At 33.6% G+C, this 17,933-nt stretch overlaps 1 protein-coding gene across 4 annotated transcripts in view; it reads left to right on the top strand.

Moving 5' to 3' along the window:
• ZBBX (zinc finger B-box domain containing) overlaps positions 1-17,933 on the top strand; it is a 121,496-nt gene that overhangs the window by 80,149 nt on the left and 23,414 nt on the right. For 3 of the 4 annotated variants that reach the window (XM_003924972.4, XM_010335699.3, XM_010335700.3), the window contains 4 exons: positions 167-309; positions 7,231-7,535; positions 14,075-14,228; positions 17,138-17,254. In XM_003924972.4, coding sequence (XP_003925021.3) covers positions 167-309; positions 7,231-7,535; positions 14,075-14,228; positions 17,138-17,254 — 719 coding nt within the window. The remainder of the gene's footprint in view (positions 1-166; positions 310-7,230; positions 7,536-14,074; positions 14,229-17,137; positions 17,255-17,933) is intronic. The other variant, XM_039480267.2, reaches the window with a different exon arrangement.

Below are 17,933 nucleotides of genomic sequence, written 5' to 3'. Positions count from 1 at the left end.
TAGTTGCTTACACAGTAAGGTTAAAATAAATATTAAATTAAGGTAAATAATGCTATTCTATTAAGGTGTTACTATATTTGTTTTAATGACCTAGGACTTAAAAACTTTTCTTTTTTATATCATTTTTTCACCTATATTATATTTTGTTTGCCCCCACATGTGAAAGTTGTGCTTTTCGAGATTATCCGAAGAATGGCTTTCAATATGAAAATGACATCCATCAACATTATGTTTTCAATAAGGGGAAGAGGGACTTCTTAAGTCTTTGTCTGAGAAACAGCTCTACTTATTATAAAGATAATTCAAAAGGTAACATTTTTCTTGTTGCTGTATATTATTAATGGTGTGTATTGTTAATTTAATAAAACCAAGAGCTATTGCCCTCGATAAAAGCTTTGTTATGCTGCTCATTTTAAAACCGAAAAAAGCTCAGTATAAAGATGAAAATTGATTGAAAATAAGATAATTTTCTAGGAAATATGCAATTTAGTAAATGGAAGTCCATGGACAACAGTATTTATATGTGTAAGAAAAATTAGCCAATATAGGGTACTCTGAATGTTATTATAGACTAAGCTAGCATTGAAAAGACTGCATGGAAGGCCTTTTAGTGACAAAAGTCTGACTGGCACCCTCTTGCCCTCACTTACACTAAATATTTTACAAAAATATTCAAATCCGATATAAAGTTTCACGAGGGATAAACCTAAATAAATCACTGGCCAGGCATTGTGGCTCACACCTGTAATCTCAGTATATTGGGAGGCTGAGGCGGGCGGATCCCATGAGGTCAGGGATTCGAGACCAGCCTGCCCAACATGACAAAACCTCATCTCTACTAAAAATAAAAAAAAAATAGTCTGCTGTGGTGCCGGTTGCTTGTAATCTCAGCTATTCAGGAGGCTGAGGCAGGAGTACTGCTTGAACCTGGGAGGTGGAGGTTGCAGTGAGCTGAGATTGTGCCACTGCACCCAGCCTGGGCAACAAGACCAAAATACTGTCTCCCCCCCCCCCAAAAAAAAAAGCCCAAAAAACAAACAAACAAACAAACAAAAAACCATATCACCTTGTTTATATATCTGTGTTGCCATTACTAGTAGTTCCCTAGGGATCTGTAGATTAAAATGCTGTGTGCGTATGTCTGGTTTCAATTTCCAGATTGTGAGATCATTTAAAGAGAGTCACAGCAAAGTATCCTGACCTAGAAGTCAGATTTTGTTTCCATTTGTGCCTTTAAATCACTGTGTGACCTTGAACATGTCTTACTTGCTTAGACTTCATTTTCCTTAGCAAAAATGTAGCAACTAGATAATTTTCAAGCCTCCTTTTAACTACTAGATTTGATCTACCTAGAATTTTAAGAAAAAATAATAAATATATCTTATGTGAAGATAAGATTTTTGAGAGATATAGGAGGGCATATTTGAAATAAATAGTTGTAAAACTGATGATTACTTTCTGATTAGGCAGCAGAAGGTAGAAAGCAGTGGTAGATGTGTGGTAATCCTGCTGGTCTTGACATTTTCAAATACTAAACCACTAAATTATTAGGCCAAATATGAACTATAGCCACATGGGAATTTAGGACTTTATAGTACTCCAGTCTTGTCCTGAAGATGAGTATAGTCTGATCAAGCTAGAGCATGGTGTTCCTGTTGCCTCTAAGAAAATGGTGCACATAAATGCTCATGTAATTGTTACTTTAAAGACACATTTTTGAAATGTTTACTTTTTTGAGCAGTTTTAGGTTCACAAAAAAATTAAGCAGAAAGTACAGAGAGTTCCTATACACCCTTTACCCCATACATATACATAGCCTCCCTCATTATCAACTTCTGGCACCAGACTAGTACATTTGCTACAATAGATGAATTTATTTGAATACATCAGTGTAACTTAATGTCCATAGTTTGTGTTAGAGTTCACTCCTGGTGTTGCGCATGCTGTTAGTTTTGACAAATGTAAAATGTGACATGTATTCACCACTTGCAGTATCATACAGAATACCTTCTCTGCCCTAAAAATTCTCTGTGCTCCACCTGTTTATCCCTCCCTCTGACCAACCTGTGGCAACCACTGATTTTTTTGTTTTTTTTTACTGTTCTTTTAGTTTTGCCTTTTCAGAATGTCATATAGTTAGAATAATACAGTACATAGCCTTTAATGATTCTTAATAATATGCATTTGAGGTTTCTCCATGTCTTTTTATGGCTTGATTTCTCATTTTTTTGTGCTAAATAATATTCAATTGCATGGATGTATAATAGTTTATCCACTCCCCTATTGAAAGACATTTTGGTTGTTTCCAAGCTTTGGCAATTATGAACAAAACTACTATAAATACTCATGTGTAGGTTTTTATTTGGACTTAAGTTTCGGCTCATTTGGGTAAATACCAAGGAGCATGACTATTGGATGATATGGTACAGGTATGTTTAGTTTTTTTTAATAATTGCCAAACTGTCTTACCAAAGTGGCTATACCATTTTATATTCCTGCCAGCAATTAATGAAAGTTCCTGTTGATTCATATCCTCATCATCATCTGTTGTTGTGTTTCAGATTTTTTCCATCCTAGTAATTGTGTAGTGATATTTTATTTTTTTTAAATTGCAATTATCTGTTGACATTTGATATCGAGAATCTTTTAATATGCTTATTTGCCATCTGTGTATCTTTATTAAAATATCTGTTCAGGTTTTAAGCTAATGTTTTGATTGGGTTATTCGTTTTGTTATTGTTGAGGTTTTATATTCTTTTGTATATTTTGAATCACACTCTTTTATCAAATATGTTTTCCAAATATTTTCTTTCAGTGTATGGATTGCCTCTTTATTCTCTAGACTATTTTCCACAGAGTATAAGTTTTTATTTTAATAAAGTTTAGCACATCAATTTTTTCGTTAATGTTGTATCTAGAAAGTTATTGTCATACCCAATGTCATCTAGGTTTTATCCTATGTTATCTTTCAAGAGATTCATAGTTTTGCATTTTATATTCAGGTATGTGATCTACTGACCTGAATTTTGTGGAGGTGTAAGGTCTGTGTCTACATGTATTGTTTCACATGTGAATATGGTACTCTGTCCCACTGGCTCCAGGTAACCAGGATTAAAAGTGGCCAACATACAGTTTGGGCCATGGCTTCAGAGTGTACAAGCCCAAAGCCTTGGTGGCTTTCACATGATTTTGGACCTGTAAGTCATAGAAGATAAGACTTGAGGTTTGGAAACCTACATCTAGATATCAGAGGATGTAAAGAAATGCCTAAATTTCCAGGTAGAAGTCTATTGCAGGGGTAGAGCCCTCATGAAGAACCTCTACTAGGGCCATGCAAAGGGGAAATGTTTGGTTGGAACCCCCACCCAGAGTAACCACTGGGGAACTGCCTCTTGCAGCTATGAGAAGAGGGCTACCATCCTCCAGACTACGGAAAGGTAGACCCACCGACAGCTTGCACCAGGCAAGCCAGTGGTGTTAGACAGCAAGTTTTATTGAAGTATAAGTGTTCAGCAGCAACAAAATGCTGTGTTCCTTTCAGAGCAGGGTTACCCCATAAGCAGTGCACCCAGAGTAGCATCTCGGAGGTGGTTCTACAGTCATGATTTTAGCCACTTTTAATTACATGCAAATTAAAAGATGAGTTATTCAGAAATTTCTAGAAAAGGGGTGACAACTTCAGGTCATCAGGTTGTTGCTGGGGAAACAGGTGGTAGCTTCCAGATGTTACCATAGCAATGGTAAACTGACATGTCACAGGTATGCCTGCCTTTGTTTTTTTTAACTTTTAGTTCAAGGGTACACGTATAGGTTTGTTACATAGGTAAACTTGTGTCATGGGGGCTTGTTGTACATGATATTTCATCACCCAGGTATTAAGCCTTGTATCCATTAGCAAGAGTTCCTTCTCCTGTCACGCCTACAACCCTCCATCCTTCAACAGGACCCAGTGTGTGTTGTTCCCTATGTGCCCACATGTTCTCATCATTTTGCTCCCTCTTATAAATGAGAACATGCAGTGCTTAGTTTTCTGTTCTTTTGTCAGTTTGCTAAGGATAATGGCCTCCAGCTCCATCCGTATCCATGCGAAGTACATGACCTCGTTCTTCTGCATAGTATTCAATGGTGTATATGTACCACATTTTCTTTATCCGGCCTGTCATTAATGGGCATTTGGGTTGATTCCACGTCTTTGCTATTGTGAATAGTACTGCAATGCACATACATGTATATTATCTTCATAACAGAATGATGTACACTCCTCTGGGCATATACCCAGTAATGGGATTGCTGGGTTGAATGGTATTTTTGTTTTTATATCTTTGAGAAATCGCCACACGGTCTTCCACAATGATTGAACTAATTTACACTCCTATCAACAACATATACATGTTTCTTTTTCTCCCCAACTTCACCAGCATCTGTTATGTATTTGACATTTTAATAATAGCCATTCTGACTGCTGTAAGATGATATCTCATTGTGATTTCAATTTGCATTTCTCTAAGGATCAGTGATGTTGAGTTTTTTCTCATAGGATTCTTGGCCACATGTATTTCCCTTTTAAAAATGTGTCTGCTCATGTCTTCATATCTTTGTCCACTTTTTATTGAGGTTTTTTTCTTGTGAATTTGTTTAAGTTCCTTATAGCAGCTGGTTATTAGACCTTTGTTGAATTCATAGTTTGCAAAAATTTTTTCCCATTGTGTAGGTGGTCTGTTTACTCTGTTGATAGTTTCTTTCACTGTAAAGAAGCTCTTTCATTTAATTGGACCCCATTTGTCAATTTTTTGCTTTGCTGCTATTGCTTTTGGCATCTTTGTCATGAAATCTTTGCCTGTGCCTATGTCCTAAATAGGTTGTCTTCCAGGGTTTTCATAGTTTTTAGATTTACATTTAAGTCTTTAATCTATCTTGAGTTAATTTTTGTATATGGTGTAAGGAAGGAGTTCAGCTTCAATTTTCAGCATATGGCTAGCCAGTTATCCTACCATCAATTTTCTGAATAGGAAATTCTTTCCCCACTGCTTATTTTTGTCAGGTTTGTTGAAGATCAGATAGTTGTTGTGTGGTCTATTTTCTGGGTTCTCTATTCTCTTCCATTGGTTTATGTGTCTCTTTTTGTACCAGTACCATGCTATTTTGGTTACTGTAACTCTTCAGTATAGTTTGAAGTTGGGTAGCATGATGCCTCTGGTTTTGCTCTTTTTGCTTAGGATTGCCTTAGCTATTGGAGCTCTTTGGCTCTTGGTTTGACTGTTGTTGGTGTATAGCAGGCGTCCCCAAACTTTTTACACAGGGGGCCAGTTCACTGTCCCTCAGACCGTTGGAGGGCTGCCACATACTGTGCTCCTCTCATTGGCCACCAATGAAAGAGGTGCCCCTTCCTGAAGTGTGGCGGGGGGCCGGATAAACGGCCTCAGGGGGCCGCATGCAGCCCGCGGGCCATAGTTTGGGGACACCTGGTGTACAGGAATGCTAGTGATTTTTGCACAATGATTTGTATTCTGAGACTTTGCCGAAGTTATCAGTTTAAGAAGCTTCTGGGTTCAAACTATGGGGTTTTCTGGATTTAGGATCATGTAGTCTACAAACAAGTATAATTTGACTTCCTCTCCTGCTATTTGGATGCCCTTTATTTATTTTTCTTGCCTGATTGCCCTGGCTGGAACTTCCAATATTATGTTGAATAGGAGTGGTGAGAGAGGGCATCCTTGTCATGTGCCAGTTTTCAAGGGGAATGCTTTTGTCCTTTCAGTATGATGTTGGTAGTGGGTTTCTAGTACATGTTTCTTATTATTTTGAGGTATGTTTCTTCAATACCTAGTTTATTGAGAGGTTTTAACATGACTGCATGTTGAATTTTGTTGAAAACCTTTTCTGCACGTATGTGGGCATGTATTATGGAGAGAGGTACTTTTGACTCTTCCCTGTTTCCACCATTCTTCAATTTGGTTTGGAGCCCAGGCCCTGCTTCTGGAGTCAAGTCCTACCTCCTATTTAAGTTGTAGACACTTTAATATAGGAAATAGCATTTTTTTCTCCTCTCAAATTGAATAATTTCCATTCAGATTTAAGGGGAAAGTACATTATTGTGGAAGTTCTATTGTATCAAATAACCTTTATTGTATCAAATAAAGGTTTTCTTCTAAAGGTGTTTCTCCCAGTATTTATGCTATCTAAGAAGTAACTGTAGTTGAAAAAAGTTCTAAATACTATGTATAATTGTTGAGCTGTATATAAACATTTGATTGCAACAAGTAAGTCATTTGTAAGGCTGTAAAGCATTTACATCACTGGGGACAGTTTTATTCAAAGTTTCTACTGTTTTACATAGTCTACTTATAGAGAAATTTGTTTTTGGAACAGAATAAAGGATAACCAGAGTAAGCTATATTCAATGTGGATAATGGGGTACATTTATTTAAAATGAAAGCAGTATGGTGTAAACATTCAAAGAATTTTTATTTTTCAGAAAGTCTAGACCAGTGTTTTGCTTACAACCTACACACTATAATCACCTGGAGAACTTAGCAAGGCGAAGTTTAAAAGACCAGTGCCTGAGTCTCACTCTCACGGTCTGATTTAATTGATTTGGGGTCAGGCCCATACATGGACAATTTTACAGAGTTCCTTCAAATGATTCTACTGTGCAGCCAGGTTAAAAACCAATGAAGTAAACCAAATGATTTATTTAAAGCAGACATAATGAGGTGGGTGACTAATACAATCTTGTTCATTTTGTAGCTTTCTAGAGGCAAGTGTCCCTGCTACACATTTTCTGTGCCCTCAACTGCTGCTTTTCTTTCATCTGGAACATTTCCCTGTGCCCTCTCTTGATTGCTAGGCATGCTAGGGGAAAATGTCACAACGAAGAAACGTTCCCTCTGTGTTACTTCTCATAAAATTTGAGTGAGACGAGGAGGTGGAAAAGTGAGAATTGAACCACAGACTGAAACAAAAATTTGCATCAATTTTAAGATTTCATTGCAAAATAAAATACTACCTTCTTTTACTAGTCTAGCTTCTTAATGTTTTGCTGTGTAAATAAATTATGATTACCATTTATGAAGGTAAGCATAGTAAAAGTATTTTAACAATGAAACATCCATAAAGGAATTTGAGTGTTTGCTGATAAAGTTTTCTACCACAGAACTTTTGGTTTATTAACAGCTTAATTATTTGTTTAAGTTTATTTATGTACCTTTTGTAAATGTGTGCTTTTAACAGCAGAAACCTCAAACACAGATTTTGACAACATTGTGAATCCTGATGTGTATTCCGACGTCGAGAAACTTGAGGAAAGCACCTTCTTCGAAAGAAGTTTAAAAGAGAAAAGTATAGATTTAGAAAGTAATCAAAAGTCTGATGAATCCTGCATGTCACATGAGAGCAAGGATACTTTGCCAAGTATAGGTTTAGAAAAACTTCCCATTGAGGAGAAATTATCTCAAGACATCGAAGAATCCTTGGAATTCAGCAATCTGCATAAGAGGCCAAGCTTTGAAGATTCTAAAACTACAAAGTCATCACTGGTAAATCTCTATTATGTTTATTATGTTAAAATTTTATAAGAAACCTCATAAGAAAATGTCTTAGTGACACAATACATTCTCAAGTTACTTCCTATTAAAGTTAAAATGTGCTACTTTATATTATTATGAGGTAGTTGAAGAGTGACTCATATGGGAAAGAACACTAATGACTTCTAGGACAAATTCTAATATGGGAAATGCCATTTAAATAAATGGCTTTCTGTGATACATAATACTTTAAGGCCCGCCTTATGCACCATAGTAAGAGCACTGTTACTCTTCCAAATGAAATTCATTACAAATAATACTGTATAATAAATCCTTTCTAGCTTTTTACGATAGTATAGTCAATGGTCAAAATAAAATAAATGCAGATATCTAGACAGAATCAGTTACTATGGTATAATATAAGATGAAGAAGTTAATTCTTTCAGGATGATGGCTAATAAAGAAATAGAGGTATAGTTTTTGTTTCTTCTCACAGGAAACGTTAAGTCGCTCATCATCATCGTTATCAATTTTAAAACTATATTTGAATTCCATTCCATATACTAGAAATCTTATTATAATTATTAATAATCCATTCTTTGAAAATTAAGTGAGGCAAACATTTTTAACAACCCTCAAAAGTCATTTAAAATGAATTCCCATGGTTCCTGAACTGAAGAGGGATGCAAAAAAGCAAAAGGATGAATACTTGAGCTGCTAATACTTCTGCTGGGAGGACTGGCTTTATGTGCCTACTTTATGACAGATGTTGTGCCTTTGTGAGATAAGAAATGGAAACTGACACCTCTGCAAAAACTGAGACCTTTAAATGTCTGATCAGTCACTTAAGGAATGCACTAGGAAAATACCTGTGGGTGCCAAAACCAAGAAAGGAAACTGATCTCTGCAAGTGATCTGGACTAGGCCAATAAAACATGTCACCTGAAAAATAGGTATCTTGGGCTTTCATTTAGCATAGATTTGGATATACCTACCAAAATATCTATTTGCATATATATTTCTTGCTTGGAAACTTCAAGCCAAGACAATATCATTATTGTTAATCCATGCCTATTAATACCCTGATGTAGCTGAAGGAAGTGAATCCTAATACTTTATAAAAGGACATCCTTACAACATCCCTCAACAGATTCCACAAAATACAGCTCTACTTTAGATGGGCTTATCTTCTTATTCCCCCAGTGAAGAAAACAATTGATTATAGCATGAACTTCAGCAGAGAAAACAAGAACTTCAATTTCCAGATTTCCACAGGGCAACATGGAGAGTAGTATGTGACATATATATATGCAGTGAGCTGTGTAATAAGTGAGGAATCCTGATCTTAAGAAACCTGATGTTTTACACTGGGTGGTAAGCCTGCCAGACTTTTGTCCTAGAAGAAGATTATCTTTATTACACTGGACATTAAACAAATTTGCTCTTTGCTCTAGAGGGAGACTCAATCTCTATCCTATGAGATTATATTTAAAATGTTTAAAAATAGAAAGGAAGAAATCATAAGAACTTAATAATAAGATAGTATGAACTGCTCCATTTATGAAGGCCAATAAAAAGTTCTAACATTCAAAATTATGTATTGAAATTATAATTAAATGTATACTAAATAGAATGTTAAATACAAATAAGGAGAGAATTATTACCCTAGAAGAAAAGTTTTAAAAATTGCTTGTATTGCAGCAAAGATATATGAAGAGTTGGTAATATGCCAGATTGTGAAGTAACAAAGTACAATTCCTAAGCAATATAAATAAAAACACATCCACATGACTTACTTTTTAGATAATCTTAAAATGTTATAATCTTAAAAGAAATAAAAGACAATAGAAAATCATCTAAGAACAGTTACTAGATTGACAGTAAAATTCTCATGAACATCAACAGCTAGCCTCAACAGTGTAACACAGTGGAACATTAGCTTTAAAGTTCCAATAGAACTGACTAAGTCTAGAGTTCTAAGGCTTGCAAAACTGTCATTCAATACCAAGAATAAAATAATGTCAAGTTAGACAAAAGTTCAGGTAATTTGCTTATTTCCTCTCGAAAGAACATCTGAATGATATACATCAAAAAGAAAGAAATCAAACCCAGAAGAAGTAGGATGCAAAAAATAATGATGTGAGGGAAAAATGACAAATATATTAGATTTATTACAGAATAATTATTATAATGCCAAATCTGAGAATTATGAAAGAAGAATTTTGAATGAGAATCACATGTACCATAACTTGTAAGACTGTTAGGTATGTATGATTAGAGTTCAAAGTACTAAGATTCTGTATTGTAAAGGAAGGTAGGAATTGTAGGGATAATTGACTAAGTATGGTGTTTTAGTCAATTATACATGTTAAATACTTTGAGTAACAGTTAAAATATTACAGATACAATCTATATCATCCAAAACACTGAAGGAAAAGGGGAGTATCGAAAACCCAATTAACTGAAATGGTCAGGAAATAAATGCATCAAAGGAAAAATTGTATGGTTAGTGTTGGGTGTACAATTCCCCTTGGGTCTCTCATGTTTTCTTGCACATCTTTTAAGCAAAAGCACTGACTGTATTTGTTCCAAAGTATATTTTCAAGGGTTCTTGTATAGAAAACAGCCTTGAAAAATAGAGACTGTGAACATCTTCAGAGCAAAGAGTAGGTTTGTTTACTGTCTGGTGTAATAAAAATAATGTTTTCCTCTATGGCAATGGTCAGGCAGGCTTACTGCCCAGTATTACAGCATTGGATTTCCTAAGGTCAGGATTTCTCTCCTGTAACACAGCTCAGTGTATGTGCAGATGTCATGTGGCCTTCTTCATGATGTCCTGTGAAAATTGGGTTCTGGGAATTGGTACAAATGATGATACTCTGGCAACTGCTATTGTTGTCAGTGATAAAGTCCTTTGTCTCTGACCAAGGAGTCTTGTGTCTTCTTCCAGCATCCATGACACTATAACAGGCTTGCAAGTAGGGTAAAATCTCAGATGCTTCACAGTTCTTGTCAGCAAGTAGAAAGAGTAAAGCTGACAGGAGTAAATCCAATCATATAAGTAATTAGAATAAATGTGGACAGTGTGTGTGTGTGTGTGTGTGTGTGTGTGTGTGTGTGTGTGTAGGTGTAGTTATTTTACCAGAAACCTACTTAAAGCATAAGGTAGGGGGAGGAATTTCAGCATAAAGCAAGCACTAATTAAAAAAAATAAAACTTTAAGGTAATAAAACATCTCCAGGACAAAGGGGGCCATTATATTGCCAGTGAAATCAACTATTTAATAGGATGATTAAAACAAAATCTGAATTTGTATGTACCTATCAATATAGCCTCAGATATACTGTAGCAAAAATGGACAAAACTACATGGTATTATTGACAGATCCATCAACCCATAAGGGTTTCTATTAGTAAAGATAGAGAAGATTTGATCAATACAAATAAGCTTAAAGAACATATTTTGAATCACATAGTCAATAATTAGAGAATGTGTGTTTTTTGCAAGAACACATGGAACTTTTACAAAATATATGTTACAACATTACAAAAGTAAGTCCACAAAGGAGTTTTCAAAAAGTGCTAAAGAAATCATATTATACACTGTTTTCCAACCATAATATAATAATTTTAAAATTGATAGCAAAATGCTAACAAAATTAAATCCAACTCAAATATGTCTAGGTTAAAGAAAAACTCAGAATAGAAGGTAAAAATATTTAGAATTGAATGTAAGCAAAACCATCACAGATAAATGATGTATAGGATGAAACTCAAATACTACTTACTGGGAAATTTATAATCCCAAATGCAAGAAAAAAGTAAAAATTAATGAACTATGAATCTGACCCCAAAATAATAAAGCCATAATAAACTCAAAGGAATTCACTGGGAAAACTCCTTCCTGCCATTCTCTTCAATTGAGTTGGAGAGGATAAGGAAACATGTATTGCCCTCAGGCCTTGCCTGAAGATTTATACAATGGATTCATCCAATCCATTTTCTCAGGGAACTTTTCATTTAGGTAGATAGTCTGATGATTTGTACCCCATCCAACTTCCTGGTCTACTATGAACTGATAAGAGTTTGTCAAGATAGCTGTGACTTAAATTGCACCAATAATTTATAGCAGGGTTCCTTCTTTTATGTGATAATGCATACTATTCTACTCAATTAATGTAACAAGTGTCACTAAATTTAGATTTTTATTAAAAGGAAGGTTCGTGACATGAACATAGAGAGGAGAACAGCATACGCTGGGGCTCATCAGAAGGTGGTGAGTGGGAAGAGAGAGGAGATTAGAAAAATAGTGGGTTCTAGGCTTAATACCTGGGTGATGAAATAATCTGTGCGACAAATCTACATGACACAAATTTACCTATGTAACAGACTTGTACATGTACCTCTGAACTTAAAAAAAAAAAAAAAAAAGGAATGTGTATGTGGCTGGGATACATTCTTGTTTATTCAATTTAAGACTATCAATTTGCTTAGTATAAAATATAGCTCAGTATAAAATATGTCCTGATAGAGCTTGTTCAGGAAACAATCTGATTGAGTATTTAAGTGCCTAAGATCCATAATGTTCTCAGCAGCTCCAACCTGCTAACATAATCAAAGGCCAGTGACTGTTGGAAAATGGCTTACATGGTTATTGTTTTTTTTTTTTTTTTTTCAATTAGGTGAGATTAAGTGTAGTCCTGGACAGCAATAAAATAGTGATATGTAAAGCCTGCTGTTTCCTCATGGGAGATACTGGATGGAGAGATTTGAAATTTTTTCAGGAAGAGTGTCACAGGATTTTAAAAGAATTCTCAACAAACTAATGGGTTTCTAACTCAAAGATTGCCCCTTTTATAAAGAAAGACTGTTTTAATCCATTCCTAGGTTATTATATCTGAGGAATAAAAAAGTGTAAATAGTTTAACAGAAATTGTCCACCACTGGTAAGACAGGACGTAAGCTGAGCGTCAAAGATTCTCTCCCAGCATCTTATTACAGGAGATGGCTAATCTCTGTAAAGAATTAAGTTGCTGGGTCACAAGAGAATTTGAAGAGCTGCAAAACACAAGGTGAAAGCAGGTGGAGGCAGCTATAAAATAGAGCTTTGTACAGTGGCCATTAGAATTGGTACTTCACAGCTTGTAGACTGAGTTCCTGCTTTTGAATACAGTGGTTGAATCTACTTTCTTTTCATTCCTAAGAACTATACCTGAACCTATACTCTTTTTCTGTCCTAGTAGAAGTCATTATATCAGAAGAACTACTTAGGAATCTACTGTGCTCCATCCAAATAGAGTATAAAATTGTTCATTTTGTACTTCAGTTTTCAGAAATTGATTTCTGTATAAGGTGGAACTTCCTATGGAATTAAGTACTAATGTGTAGGGCAGTAGTTAGGAAAACAAGAAGCTAATCAGGGGTCCTTTGTTCTGGCTCTAAAACTATCAATAGTTAACTTCGTGAATTTGTACTAAAAGTAGACAAAACAAAACTGTTTTAGGATTTTTATCTGTAAACCAAGACATTCCAAACTCTTCCAGATTTGCAATTGCATAATTCAAATATAAGCTTCACTAGAGTGGAAATAATTCTGCTATTGTTTATCAGTGTCTGGGAGGGAATATGTGCTGGAAATTTTGGACATAGATTTGTCTTTGAATGACATGCTTTATTGGTCACTAGCTTTGTTCTTTAATATGCTCTCATTTATATGATTTATAAATTTATATAAAATTAAAGCAATTTGCTTTACATTGATTTCTTGGAACAGACCAGATTTGGACATTAATTAAATTTATTAGGGAATTGTTAAAAACTGATAGCTGCTCTGATTATACTATAACCTCATCTAGAGCTCTTACTTATGAATTCCTAATCTGTTTCTGCTGGATTCACATTTTTTAAAATCCCAGTTGTAGTCAATCCTAGAATAAGAACATATAAAAATGAATTAATAGAATTAATAAGGTGGCAGGATAAGTCTAGGTTTCAAATCAGGTGGACCTATATTCAAAGCCTAGGTCTGCTAGTTTCAGCTATATAAACTTTATAAATTAGTTATCTTCCTCTCACCTTGGTTTCCTATTTGTATATTTGCCTCATGATGAATATTTTGTTAACTAAGTTCTTTTTCTATGACCATTGTTAGGTCAGATATTTCCCGTTGGTATTTTACTTTCAACTTTGAAATTATTTTATATATAGACAAAGACACTAAAAGTCACAGCATGTGAAAGTAAGTCTGTATTCCAGGATAATTTATGTACAACAAGACTGAGGAATGAAAATAAAGGAAGAAAGAGAAAAAAATTATTTCATGAACTTCTGTCCTCCTTGGATTAATATCAACTTTCAGAGAATTACTATAATTGTAGTTAAAACTTACTATATATAAATGTTATATTATTATTTGTCTCCACTGTTAGAAACTAAAGTTGATATGGGAAGAATTTGTGCCAAGTAAATAGTAGGTATCTGATAAATGAATATGCTTTTTTGTGTTAATGAGGTAGAAAATAAACTTAATACTGTTGAATATTTTTTTCTTAGTTGTTACAAGAAATAGCCTGTAGAAGTAAACCTATAACAACACAGTATCAAGGACTTGAGAGATTCTTTATTTTTGATGCAAATGAAAGACTCAAGTTACTTCCTTCTCATCCTTTAGAATGTGACTATTCCAGTACTAGGATTACACTTACAGGTAAATTTCTAACTCATTTTTCTAAAACAGTCTGTCTTCATCTTAGGAAATACTGGGCAATTCTGTTCAATGAATAAAATAATTTTCTTCTTGCCATTCAAAAATTATTAACCTTGTATGAGTTGCCATATATTTACATTTAAGATTGCTGTCAGAATTTGAGAAAATATGACTTACAATGAAACTAGGAAAGATTATTTTTAGAATTTAGAAGTGTGGTTGTTTTAGACCTTTTAGTGTTGCTATAAAGGAATAACCAAGGCTAGATAATTTATAAATAAAAGAGGTTTATTTGACTTAGAGTTCTGCAAGCTATATAAGAAGTATGGTGCCAGTGTCTACTTGGCGCTTTACATTACTGTCAATAGGGCACAAAAGGTCCAATTATTACAATACTTGTTCTTTTCTTTTTTTGAAGGGAGGGACAATAGTCATCCTCATGGTTCTGAGGTGGTATATTATTGTAGCTTATATTTTCATGATTATTAATAATGTTGAGCATTTTTATGTGCTTATTATGTCATTTGTATATACTCTTCGGAGAAATGTCTATTCAATTCCTTAGCTCATATTTTAATTGGTTTATTTGTTTTTTTGTCATTGAGCTGTAGAAGTTCCTTCTTATATTCTGGATACTACTTCTTCATAAGATATATTATTTGCAATTATTTAGTCCCATTCTGTAGATTGACTTTTTACTCTGTTGCTGATCCAATTTTTTCGAAGTTTTATGAAGTCCAATTTGTCTATTTTTGTGGTTGCTGTTTCCTGTGCCTTCAGTGTCATTTTTAGAATTAATTTCCAAAGCCAAAGTCATGGCCCTATACTTTCTTCTAAGGTATTTGTAGTTTTAGGTTTTACATTTAGGTCTTTGATCAATTTTGAGTTTATTTTTGTACGTGGTATTAAAGGTCCAGATTCATTATTTTGCATATGGATATCAAGTTTTCCAGCACCATTTGTTGAAAAGACCATTCTTTTACCCATTGAATGGTCTAGGTACCATTGTCAAAAATTATTTGGCTATGAGAGGAGATTTTAAGTGTTCTCACCATACACACATACACACACACACACACACACACACACACACACACACAATGACTGGTGAAATAAGATATATGTTAATTAACTTGATTTAGTCATTCTACAATATATGCATATTTCAAATTATGTTTTATAGCATAAGTATATATACTTTTTTCCAAATCATTATAATTTGACCATATATGTGAGGATTTATTTCTGGGTTGTTTATACCATTTCATTGGTCTGTATGTCTCTCTTTTTACCAGTATCACACAGTTTTAATTACAGTATCTTTGCTATAAGTTTTGAAATCAGAAAGTATGAGTCTTCCTGCTTTGCTCTTGTTTTCAATATTGTTTTGGCTATTCAGGGTCCCTTGTGATTGCATGCAAATTTTAGAATGTTTTTTTAAATTTCTACAAAAAATGTAATTGAGCTTTTGACAGAGATTATATTGAATCTGTAGATCACTTTGGGTAACATTGGCATTTTAGCAGTATTGACTCTTCCAGTTCATGATTATGAGATATGTTTCTGTTTATATATGTCTTCATTAGTTTCTTTCAGCAATGTTTTATAGTTTTTATTGCACAAGTCTTTCACCTCCTTGGTTATGTTGATTTCTAAGTATTTGTTTCTTTTTGATGATATTGTGAATGGAATTGTTTCCTTTATTTCCTTTTTCAGACTGTTCATTGTTAGTATATAAAATACAATTTTTATTTGCCTATTGACTTTGTATCCTGCTACTTCACTGATGTCATTTATTCTAACAGATTTTTTTATGTGGAATCTTTAGTGTTTCCTACATATAAGATTATATCATCTGTGAATAAAGATAATTTTACTTCTTTTGTAATTCAAATGTATTTTGTTTCTTTTACTTATCTGTTCTGGCTACTTATACAGAATAGAAGTAGCAAAAACAGACATCCTTGCCTTGCTCTAGATTTTAGAAATTGTTCTGTTTTTTACCATTGAGCTTGATGTTTGCTGTGGTTTATTAATATATTACTTTTATTATGTAGAGCCATTTTCCTTTTATTCCTAGTTTGTTGGGTTTTCTTATCACAATAATGTGTTGGATTTTGTCAAATGATTTTTCTACATAAATTGAGAAGATCATGTTTTTATTTTTCTTTCATTTTGTAAATGTGGTGTATTACACTGATGGATTTTCATATGCTGAATCATCCTTACATTTCAGAAATAAATTTTATTTGATTATGATATATAATCCTTTTTAATATGCTGGAGAATGTGGTTTCCTAGTACTTTGAAGATTTTTACATCACTGATTATAGATGATATTGTTCTGTTGTTTTCTTTAATTGTAGTGTCTTTATTTGGCTTTAGTATCATTGTAGGTCTAGAGTCACAGATTGAGTTGATGTACCTCCTCTTTAATTTTTTGGAAAAGTTTGAGAACTGGTGTTATTTCTTCAGATGAGTGATAGGACTCACCAGTGATGCAATTAGGGACAGGACTTCTTTTTATTGGAAAATTTATGATTACAGATTTAGTCTCCTTACTAGAGATATATATATTCCAGTATTTTGTTTCTTCCTGATTTACTGGTTTCCATTTTGAAAGTTAGATCTTGGTGTTACCTATATTCTTAGTCATCCTATGTATTCAGATGTGTTTATTCACTTAGAAACAATTATACTTTATGTTGTACGGTTATATACTTTAAAAAATTTTTAAATTAAAATATATTAATTTATAGATTTTTATTTTGTAATAAGATTTTGTATGTCATTATATCATTGTTATAAATATTCTTTATTCTGTTAAATATTGTCTATTAAGACATAAATATAAAACTTAACAAAATGAATTTTCTTCCTTTTTAAACTTTATAATTTTTCAATTTCAGAAGACAGAGAATGGATTCCAGACCATAGCTTAAGTGAACATGCTGATAATGCAATTGTCTTGGGTATTCTGCAGGATGCTCAGAATCCATCATCAAGTAGAAAACAGCCAAAGACGGGTAACGTTGACTCAAAGGCAGCAGTGCTGTGTTGGCAGCTCACTACCGTTAGCAGTTTGCTTTTTTACCAGTTTAGTAGGCACCTGAAATGTAGTTTTCGAAGTTCTATAATTTAAATTCATTTATTTTAACTAAATGACCTTGACTTTTCTTCTAAAACCCAAGCACAAAACCAAATGTGCTCATTTTTCCAAAGGCATGGATTATAGTCTTATATTTTCCATAACAATGTATTTGAGAATAATATTTGCAAAATATAGTTAAAGATATGGCATATTTTAAACAATCCTTATAGAATACATACTCAGTGTTATTACTCACTCGGGAAGCAGTATGTTTATATCAGATTTTGCATACTCTTTCACTTGGTGTATTTTATGATCAGACATAGCCATATGTGAAATGTTTGACTTAGGTTAAGATTGCTGCCTATTGCTGGGATTGAGAAGGCTTAGTTCTAAATATAATTCTGTTTTTTATTTAATTTATATTTGTTTTGATTTTTTAAAATTTTGTTTCCTGTAACTTTATTGAATTTATTAGATCTTTTTTTTAATTATTATACTTTAATTTCTGGGGTACATGTGCAGATCATGCAGAATTATTACATAGCAGAGACATGGATGAGGCTGGAAACCATCATTCTCAGCAAACTGACACAAGAACAGAAAACCAAACA

The sequence above is a fragment of the Saimiri boliviensis genome, chromosome 9, assembly GCF_048565385.1.
Source record: "Saimiri boliviensis isolate mSaiBol1 chromosome 9, mSaiBol1.pri, whole genome shotgun sequence".
Classification (NCBI taxonomy): domain Eukaryota; kingdom Metazoa; phylum Chordata; class Mammalia; order Primates; family Cebidae; genus Saimiri; species Saimiri boliviensis.
The sequence above is the reverse complement of the archived record's forward strand: the minus strand, read 5'-3'. Positions and strand labels throughout refer to the sequence as shown.